Source organism: Chenopodium album, chromosome 7 (assembly GCF_948465745.1).
Source record: "Chenopodium album chromosome 7, dcCheAlbu1.1, whole genome shotgun sequence".
Taxonomy (NCBI): Eukaryota; Viridiplantae; Streptophyta; class Magnoliopsida; order Caryophyllales; family Amaranthaceae; genus Chenopodium; species Chenopodium album.
In genome coordinates this window covers 61,484,283-61,494,906 of record NC_137840.1, presented here as the reverse complement: position 1 = coordinate 61,494,906, position 10,624 = coordinate 61,484,283, and the positions used below count along the sequence as shown (strand labels likewise).

Here is a 10,624-nt window from a genome sequence, read left to right as displayed (position 1 = left end):
TTTTTTTTTTTTTTTTTTGAAGACCATTAATGCGAATCTAATAAGAACACAATTGATATTCTTTATATTGTAGATTAGCATACATATAAGGCTAATCAAATAAAATAAGCCGACTATACAAAAAATAAAATAAGTTGAGATTAGATTATATAAGCAAAAATAAGGTGAGTTAAGGCGTTGTTCTCCTTGTCTTATTCAAATAATATTTAGTAAAATTAATTACAATTCAGTAAAAATAAGTTAATTTAAGCAGAATTAAGTCCAATTTAGTAAAAAAATAAGTTTATTCCGTAAAAATTAGTAATTATAGAAAGCATATATTATAGAGAATTATTAAAAATAATGGAGTAAATTTTAATCAATTAAAAATATATTAGTTTAGCAAAAATAATATAAATTCAGTAAAATAATTTAAATTTAGCAATATCATAGAGATTCACAATGCTTTTTTTGTGTGGCCGCCTACCCGAGGTTACTTAGGGCCTGTTCACATTCATTGAATTAAGCCGAACTTAACTTATTGGAGTTTAGCTAAACTATACTGAACTGAACTAAACTAAATAGAGCTGAAATGAATATTTTTGAGAGAAGGAAATTTGGAGCTGAGCTTGAACTGAACTGAATTAACTGAACTAAACTGAACTGATTGGAGCCAAACTGAACTGAAATTAAGTTGAAGTGAACATCCCCTTATTCAGTTAAAGGTTACTTATTCTAGGGTTACTCAATTGGTTAGCAAGTTTTCGCCGAGCTGAGGTTACTTATTTAGGGATTACTCATCAATCGGTCAAGAGTTACTTATTCTTAGGCTACTAAATCGATTAGCGTGTTTTGTGTGTGAGGGTAACCCCTGATCGATCAAGTAACCCCTGTGAAAATAGCCCATGGCCGAATGAGTAATCCCTGATCGAACGAGTAACCCCTGAACAAGTAACCCTTAACAAGTAACCTTAAAATAAGTAAAGCCGATCACATAATGTGACCAATTGATCAAACACATATAAAAATTTATGATTCCTAAAAAAAAAAAAAAAAAAAAAAAAAGCGAAGAGATGAGTATAGACATTTTATAAGACAAAACAAGAGATTTTGCAATAAATTGGACCAAAAATATGAAGTTGGGCTAACAAGATTTTGCACGAGCAGGTAAAGTGAAGAGTTAAAACAAACTTAACCCTTACTACACTTCTCCTTCTTCATCTTCGTCTAAAGTCTAAAACTCTCTCTTTCACTTTCTCATTTTCTCTCTCCTTTGACAACACCACTTAACTCTCTGACTCAGACATACTCCACTGGTCCCCACTCTTACTACCGTGAATACAGCTGCCTTTTAGTTTTTTTTTTATTTTTTTTAATTTTATTTTAGAGAGAGAAACTCAATATTTTCAATACCCATTTTTTATTTTAACCCATTTTCCTAACATGGGTCGGGTCCCATTTTACCAGGGTTTTTATGAATAAGACATTTAAATTACTATTTTACCCCTTGTTTATTTTTACTACCACCGACGCCTCCCTCCTTCTTCCGGTGGGGTATAAGTGGCCCCCACCATTTTCCTCCACCAACCTCCGCATTTAGGTCCCACCCTTAAAAAAAATACAGTATTTAATTCTTTTTATTTCATTTTTTCCATTTATTAACTAACTACTACTCCCTAATATTTTATTTGGTCTTCCATGGTCAATATGTTACTTGTATATTTTTTTTTATTTTTTTTGGCTAATAATTAATTTCAATTCCCCTTGATTTATTTTTCTTTTTCTTTTTCGAAACTCTAGACATTTTTTATTACTTTGTACAATTGTAACTTCTTCTAGAGATATTTTAAATGTTGAATTAATAATTACGTGTATATATACTGTAATGGTTGAACAAATTGGTTGGATCAAATTTTGGTCAATCAATTTAAATTTTCAAGTTTTGACTTTTTTTTTTTTTTTAATTATATGAGTACCAATTTATAATGGCTTTATAAATTCGCAGTTAACTCTATTTAATTTTTGCCTAAGAAGTGTCGATTTAAGCGATCAAGTTGGGAGTATTAGGATAAATTTTATTTTTGTATGGCTTCTCAAGCTTAGGTAATTCCAGCTTACATAATGAGTGTGAAATGTAATGTCAATGCTGTCATAATCTTCTAAGATTTCAGTTCCTTCCGGATTGAGTAACTTTTAACCAACCGAATAAAGATATATCATAATTTGGCTTTGAAAAAACCTCACATCTCAAATTTTATTTTTGAAAATATTGTATGACATCTCAAGTTTAGGTAATTTCAGATTTCAGCTAACATAATGAATAACAAATATATTATTAATACTGTCATAATCATGCATGAGATTTCAAGATTTCATATCCAACCAGATCAAACAAGTTTTTAACCAGCCTAATAATTATTATATCTCAAAAATTAAACTTTAAAAAAAAAAAATCACATGTTTCAACTTTACCCTCTTTTTTTACCAAGTAATTCATTTCACCAACACTCAATTTATTTACATCACACAACATAAATAAATAAATAAAAAACATATTAATATTCATCCTAGTTGAAAGTGGAATATAATGATTGATAAGTGAGTATAAAAATAAACCCAATAATAATAATTCTGTATTGAATAATCAAACATAGTGATAGACAGTGTTAGATCTTACACAAGCCCACTTCACTTTCCTTTCACTTTCTCTCTCTAAAATAAATAATTAATTTAAATTTTTTGCACATGGAAATGAAAGAAGAAAAACAACCAAAACCCCAACTTTCTCTCTCCTCTAATCTGTCTGTCGGTCGCTCTTTCTCTCTCTAACTTCTGGCTTACGCGTTGAATTATCAAACCCTTTTCTTCTTCTTCTTACATTTTTATTTTTAATTTTCATTTTTACCTTAACTCACTCCCTTTCTCTCTCTAAAAACCCTTCTTTTTCTCTCTCTAAAACCCCATTAATCCTCCTTTTTCCATCAATTTTCCTCCATTTTTATTTTTACAGGTGGGTTAAATTAATTTAATTAAAACAAAAAAAACCCACTTTTTTTTTTTTTTTTTTTTTTTTTTTTTTTGATTTTTTAATTTGTTAGGTATAATTATTTATTTTTTTTGTTGATATTATATTGTGGGCATTTCTTGTTTTTCTGTATTATTTCTCCATCTCACATCTTTCACTCTCTTTCTCTCTCTTCACTTTCTCTCTCTACACTCTTCTCCTCTCCTCTTCTTCTTCCCTTACTTTAATGTGGAGTTGTTGTGTTGTTGCTTGTGAATGATTATTGTTTTACAGAAGAAGAGAGAGAAAAAGAAGAAAGAGTGAGAAGAGTAGTGTTGTTTTGTTTGTGTGGTCGGTACACAAACAAAGAACAACACCAAAAACAAACCGAATCTCGTATATATAGTTTCACGTAATTTGTTAATTCGTGTCGTTATTTTTAATGGGGGTTCGATTTCTCAAGAACTAAATCTGGGTTTTTCAATATTCTGACCCCCTGATTGATTCATTTCTCGGATTTTCGGGGGTCTGAAACTTAAAATGGCTACCAATGGACGGCTGGTGGCTGGTTCTCACAACCGGAACGAGTTCGTTCTTATCAATGCTGATGATATTGGCAGAGTAAGTGGTTCTTCGCAAATCCGATTTGATTTAGAATAATGGGTGTTGCTTGTAATAATGGAATAACATTTGTTATATTTAATTCGGCCGCGTTTGATGCTAATTGAGCTGATTCCAGTTCATGACTGTATCTTTGGAGTGGTAATTTTGTGGGTTGGGTTAATTGAACACTATTACAGGCTGTGTTTGGCTGTTTTTTTCTGAATTTTTTGCCATTTAGCTGGTAGATTTGTTACTTTTTTGATAAAATGTATTGTTTATTGAGCTTGTAACAATATTTGACCCAGAAATTGTGGGAAATTTAGCTTGTTTTTTGCTGGATTTTGGTGGGTACTTAGATCTATTGATTAATTTTTGTTTGATTGAATTTTGGTCTGATTGTGTAAAAATCATGATTACAGGTGACTTCTGTGAAAGAATTGAGTGGGCAACTTTGTCAGATTTGTGGAGATGAGATAGAATGTGATGGAAATAGTGAACCATTTGTTGCTTGCAATGAGTGTGCTTTTCCAGTGTGTAGAGCTTGCTATGAGTATGAGCGAGGCGAAGGGAATCAATCGTGTCCTCAATGCAAAACCCGCTACAAGCGAATCAAAGGTAGCTAATTTCGCCTTTTGTTGTTGTTGTGATTCGTAATTCAGTTGATTGGATTCGATTTCGTGCTGTCTTTAATGTCGGTAGTCAGATGTGCTGATGGAATTGTAAATTTTGTAATAGGGAGTGCAAGAGTTGAGGGTGATGAAGATGAGGATGACCTTGATGATATTGAAAACGAACTTAGATACGCGCACAAGGACAATGACCCTCAGCACATTGCTGAAGCGATTTTTTCTTCCCGGCTTAATGTTGGCCGGGCTCCTTCCAATGCTTCCGGGCTTTCAACACCGGCGGAATTGGATCCAGCTGCTCATTCTAACGAACAGCTTCTCTTGACTTTCGGGCAAGAGGTATAATTGATCTTAGAATTCTGAATTTTCTTGTAATTAGATATGATCTGTGTGTAATTTAAGCTCAATTGTTATCAGTGTTGATTGTGATGTGATTTAACTTTCTGTTTCTCTTTTGTAATGAAGGATCCTGGGATTTCGCCCGACAGGCATGCTTTGATAGTCCCACCGTTTATGAGCCGTGGGAAGAAGGTCCATCCTGTACCATTTCCTGATTCTGCAATGTCCTGTAAGTTCCTTTGGGGGGTTGAAAATTTGTGCATAATGTATAATTGAATTGAATTGAATTGAAAACTATGTGGAATAATTTGCTGATCATGCTTTTTTCCGATGAACTTCAGTGCCGCCTAGACCAATGGACCCCAAGAAAGATCTAGCTGTTTATGGATATGGAAGTGTTGCTTGGAAAGATAGGATGGAAGAGTGGAAAAGAAGGCAGAATGACAAGCTTCAAATGGTTAAGCATCAAGGAGAGGATGGAAGCTATGATGGAGGGGAACCTGAGGACCCCGATTTGCCTAAGTAGGTTTTCGCAGCTTGATTTGAGACTTAAGTGGATTTAAGAAAGTGATTTTGATGTTGATCTAGAATTCAAAGCTTTTGAATTATGGCATTAACTGTCCAAATTGCTTTGGTGTTTGTTTGAGTTTGAACAATTGCTAGTATCTGTTCCTGATTTTCATGTAGTTTGCTGCATTCAGCTACTTATAGGTTATCATATGCTTGATTCCATTACTAACTTGAAAGAGCTATTATTCTAGGTGAAGTTAAACATAAACGATCATTAAAGCATCATTAGTTAATTAATAATGCTTATGTGTTAGAAATAGTGAAAGACTGAAGGGCACTTTTTAGAGAGTTAAAAAATTCAGAACTTAATGGATCTAGGGTGTTAACATCTGTCGTATTCAGCAATGTGGGAGTGAATTCACTTTTTTTTTTTCCCTTTTGCAACAGAATTGATTTTGCAAATTAAAACAATATGATCAGATTTTTTTAATGCTTTTTGTGTGAAATAATTCACTAATGAGTCCACTGCCCCAATTATTATTAAGTGTTTGTTGACTAGTATGTCTTTGAGATGTACTTTTTCCAGTTGCCGTTTTTTGTTCTAGTGGGATTTACGTGTGTAATTTGACCTCCTTCGTGTGTCATTCATATTTATAGCATTACCTGACCCTATTAGACATGCAAGATGTACTGCTAGCTTATTATGCAATGGAAGTTGGAAAGTACATTATGCATGCATATGCAGACATTTCACATTAGCTCATGGCCTTTACAAATTCTAACAACGGTCTTCTTTGTTTCTGTTTCTGAAGGATGGATGAAGGAAGGCAGCCACTGTCGAGAAAACTACCAATTTCATCAAGCAGGATCAATCCCTACAGGATAGTTATTGTTCTTCGTATGGTTGTTCTTGGGCTCTTCTTTCACTATAGAATTCTGCACCCTGTGCATGATGCATTTGCCCTGTGGCTGTTGTCAGTCATTTGTGAGATTTGGTTTGCTGTGTCGTGGATTTTGGATCAGTTTCCGAAATGGCAGCCCATTGAACGAGAAACTTATCTTGACAGGCTTTCACTAAGGTATTTCTCTTTACCCTATCCCGTCATTTCTCCTATTCTGCAACCAATTTTGTACTGAACTGAAAAATAAAAATGTAATTAGGTATGAGAAGGAAGGCAAACCATCTGAGCTAGCTCCAGTTGATATATTTGTGTCAACTGTCGACCCTTTGAAGGAACCTCCACTGATCACAGCAAACACTGTTCTTTCTATCCTTGCTGCCGATTACCCAGTGGACAAGGTTTCTTGCTATGTCTCTGATGATGGTGCAGCCATGCTTACCTTTGAAGCCCTTTCTGAGACCTCTGAGTTTGCAAGAAAATGGGTTCCATTTTGCAAGAAGTACCAAATCGAACCTCGTGCTCCTGAATGGTATTTCTCTCAGAAGGTTGATTACCTGAAAGATAAAGTGCATCCTGCCTTTGTCAGGGAACGTCGTGCCATGAAGGTTGGTAGATTGTGGCATAGCATGCTTTTTTCATGAGTGCATTGACATCTATTCTTATTTGTCAGTATCTCATGATGTTTATTTTGTGTGCTGATTTTTTTTTTCCTTTCAGAGAGACTATGAAGAGTTCAAAATTCGGATAAATGGATTGGTTTCCATGGCAGTGAAAGTTCCTGAAGAGGGTTGGACCATGCAAGATGGAACCCCATGGCCTGGAAACAATGTTAGGGATCATCCTGGAATGATACAGGTAATGGGGGGACATGGTTGCTTGACTTGTTGCCCTTTTTTTTTTTTTTTCCAAGTGTTTAAACTCCCTTCCTCATTGTTGACATATCTTATGTGTCTAACAGGTGTTCCTTGGCCAAAATGGTGTCCGTGACTTGGATGGTAACGAGCTGCCTAAACTGGTTTATGTTTCTCGTGAGAAGAGGCCTGGATTTGATCATCACAAAAAAGCTGGTGCTATGAATTCTTTGGTGAGTCCCTCTCTCATTCTGAAATTGTTTTGGTTCTGATATTAGGATAATGTATTTTACCTAATCATTTACTATCTACTACAGATAAGAGTTTCAGCAGTTTTGTCAAATGCACCATATCTACTTAATGTCGATTGTGATCACTACATCAACAACAGTAAGGCTCTTCGTGAAGCCATGTGCTTCTTGATGGATCCCATATCAGGAAAGAAAATATGTTATGTCCAGTTTCCTCAGAGATTTGATGGTATTGATAGACACGATCGATACTCCAATCGTAATGTTGTCTTCTTTGATGTAAGTAACATCCTCATCTGATAACCTCGCCTTACAAAAATGGTTGCCTATTATGTTGTGTTTAAAAGTAAATGATGACTGATCTCTTTTTCCTATCTCAACAGATCAACATGAAAGGTTTGGATGGTATTCAAGGACCAATTTACGTCGGAACAGGTTGTGTTTTCAGAAGGCAGGCACTTTATGGGTATGATGCCCCAAAACAAAAGAAGGCCCCAGGCAAGACCTGTAATTGTTGGCCAAAATGGTGCTTCTGCTGCTGCTGCTTTGGATCCCGAAAGAAAAACAGAAAATCAAAGAACAAGGGTAATGACAAGCAAAAGGACAGTAAAAAGAAGTCCAAGAACAAGGATTCATCCACACAAATACACGCTCTTGAAAACATTGAGGAAGGAATTGAAGGTATGTAAACATTAACACTACCTGTGTATTGTATATCATTCTATGAACTTCTAAATATTGGCAAGGTTTCTGTTCAAAATGCAAACTTCATATTGAAATTGTTTGGATTTTCAATGAAAATTGATTGTAATGATGCTATAATAGTTCTTTTCTTTTTGCTTAGTTTAGGATGGAGGAAGTATTCCATAAGCTTAAGCAATTAACTCTGACAAAATCCTCCGATACTTAGCAGTTACTTCTATTTTTTCTTTCATTCTACTGAGATCTCACTGTTCTGAGTCTGACTATGCATTTGCAGGAATCGATAATGAGAAGTCTGCTCTTATGCCCCAAGTAAAATTCGAGAAGAAATTTGGTCAGTCACCAGTCTTTATAGCTTCAACTCTCATGGAGGAAGGTGGAATGCCTCATGGTGTAAGCGAAGCATCACTATTGAAGGAAGCTATTCATGTCATCAGCTGTGGGTACGAGGATAAAACCGAATGGGGAAAAGAGGTAAAGCTGTATTTTCAATTTCTATTTCCTGGAAAATGTTTGCATAAGTTTGTCTCTGACCACGTTTTCTTGAATTCAGGTTGGTTGGATTTATGGTTCAGTTACAGAAGATATCTTGACTGGATTTAAAATGCATTGCCATGGCTGGAGGTCAGTTTACTGCATGCCTAAAAGACCTGCATTTAAAGGGTCTGCTCCCATTAATCTTTCTGATCGTCTCCATCAAGTTCTTCGTTGGGCTTTGGGATCCGTTGAGATTTTGTTGAGTAGACATTGCCCCATTTGGTATGGTTATAACAGTGGTCTCAAACCATTGGAGCGATTTTCTTATATTGCTTCTGTTGTGTACCCATTGACATCAATCCCACTGCTTGTCTACTGTACTCTTCCTGCTGTCTGTCTGCTCACCGGAAAGTTTATTGTTCCTGAGGTAATTTCCACTCTTGCTTTGTTTCGAGTAATTTTTATTTTGTCATACCTTGTTACTTTGTGTTGGCTGTTTGATTCTGATAGTCTAATGTTTGATTGTTATGTTGTGATCTACAGATCAGCAGTTACGCCAGTATTTTGTTTATGGGGCTCTTTATTTCCATTGCGGTTACAAGTGTCCTCGAAATGCAATGGGGACATGTACAAATCGACGACTGGTGGAGGAATGAACAGTTTTGGGTTATTGGAGGTGTATCTTCCCATCTATTTGCCCTCTTCCAAGGTCTCCTAAAGGTTCTTGCTGGTGTGAACACCAACTTTACTGTCACGTCAAAAGCAGCAGACGATGGAGAATTTTCCGACCTTTACTTGTTCAAGTGGACTTCCCTCTTGATCCCACCCATGACGTTGCTCATCATTAACATCATCGGAGTTATAGTCGGGATTTCAGATGCCATTAACAACGGATACGAGTCATGGGGTCCCCTGTTCGGTAGGCTCTTCTTCGCCATGTGGGTGATCATGCATCTTTACCCCTTCCTCAAGGGTATGATGGGAAAGCAAGACCGTCTCCCCACCATTATCATCGTCTGGTCCATTCTGCTCGCGTCCATTTTCTCCCTACTGTGGGTCAGAATAAACCCGTTCACAGCCAAAGGCGGTATTGTGCTTGAAGTCTGTGGGTTGGATTGTGATTAGTACAGCAAACATTTTTGATGGGTTTATGAAGAATTTTGTGTAGAAAAACGAAACCAAGGTATTTAAGCCGTGAAATTTATCGCAGAAACCGCAAGAGCTACTACAACTACGTTGAGGGCTCGAACGCGATCATCGAATCGAAGGATAAAAATTATCACAGTTGGGTTTGTGTTGTGTAGATAAAGTTGGCAGCTGACACATAGAAAAAAATTTGTTGTCAGGAAAAAAATGTTTATTCATTCTTTTGATACACGTCGTTAATTGTGCGTCAAAGTTAGGGGATTATGGAATTCAGGGCATTTCTGTAATCCCCATGAACATAAAGGAGTTGTTTTTTTTGTTTTTTTTTTTTTAAATTTTAAATTTTTTTTAAGTTGCTATTCATAATTTATAAGGGCCCCCCTTAGTAATAAGGGACTTCAAATGTTGTGTCACTCTGTAGTTTTGTGGTTACTTAAGGAACAATTTTTTTGGTTCTTTTAGACTTGTGAAGTTGAAAAGCATATTACTCTTATTCTTATTTTTGGATTAGTATATCAATAAAGTGGTTCTAGTGTTCTTACTTAATGTCTAAGCTACAATAACTATTGCTATATTTCTTGTCTCATTTTTCGATACTCCTTCCGTTTCTTAAAGTTTGATTTTCAGTTGTTACTAGTGATCCTAGAATAGTCCTTTTCTTTCTTTTTCTATATGTATTGCGGTCATTTCTGAAAATAATCAAAACATTGCGTTCCCTCTGTTCAGAATTTATACTCACATTAATGGTAATTAAAACGAGAAATGTGACTATTATATTCAGACGGAGGAGTATCTCTGATGAAGTGATGCTAAGCTAGGCAAAGAAATCAAGTAATGGTCCAGCCTCTTTAATCAAGTCTACTGTAAGCAAGCAAGAATTGTACGTAACTTGTAAAGATGTTTCATTGCAAATACATTAAACGAAAACATGTGTTGCAACTGTAGGCTATAGTGTTATTGATGATGGTTAATCCCGAAAATTGTAGCTATAAATGAGTATTGAATATTTTTGCTCAATTCTATAAACACAATCTTGGTACTATATTTAATCTCTCCTTTTTATCCCAATTATTAACCAACAATCTCAACTAATAATTTACTCGTTTATCTCAACTATAACATGCATTGATGTATACAAGAACATTTCTAAATAAGGACCTTCAATCTTTATGCTAATTGTCTTATTGTTATTGTCTCTTGTTTAATTTAAGAAATGGCATAATCTTTGTAGTTT

General features: G+C 35.3%; 1 protein-coding gene across 1 annotated transcript; it reads left to right on the top strand.

Annotated features, from left to right (window-relative positions):
* The first annotated feature begins 3,118 nt into the window (after nucleotides 1-3,118).
* Nucleotides 3,119-9,931, top strand: LOC145639128 (cellulose synthase A catalytic subunit 6 [UDP-forming]-like). The gene is made up of 14 exons (XM_081690293.1): nucleotides 3,119-3,604; nucleotides 4,006-4,201; nucleotides 4,322-4,551; nucleotides 4,678-4,780; nucleotides 4,893-5,073; nucleotides 5,874-6,140; nucleotides 6,223-6,568; nucleotides 6,681-6,818; nucleotides 6,922-7,047; nucleotides 7,132-7,344; nucleotides 7,449-7,746; nucleotides 8,045-8,241; nucleotides 8,321-8,671; nucleotides 8,788-9,931. The coding sequence occupies exons 1-14, from the start codon at nucleotides 3,524-3,526 to the stop codon at nucleotides 9,367-9,369; spliced, it is 3,309 nt and encodes a 1,102-aa protein (XP_081546419.1). The 5' UTR covers nucleotides 3,119-3,523; the 3' UTR covers nucleotides 9,370-9,931.
* The last annotated feature ends 693 nt before the right edge of the window (nucleotides 9,932-10,624 follow it).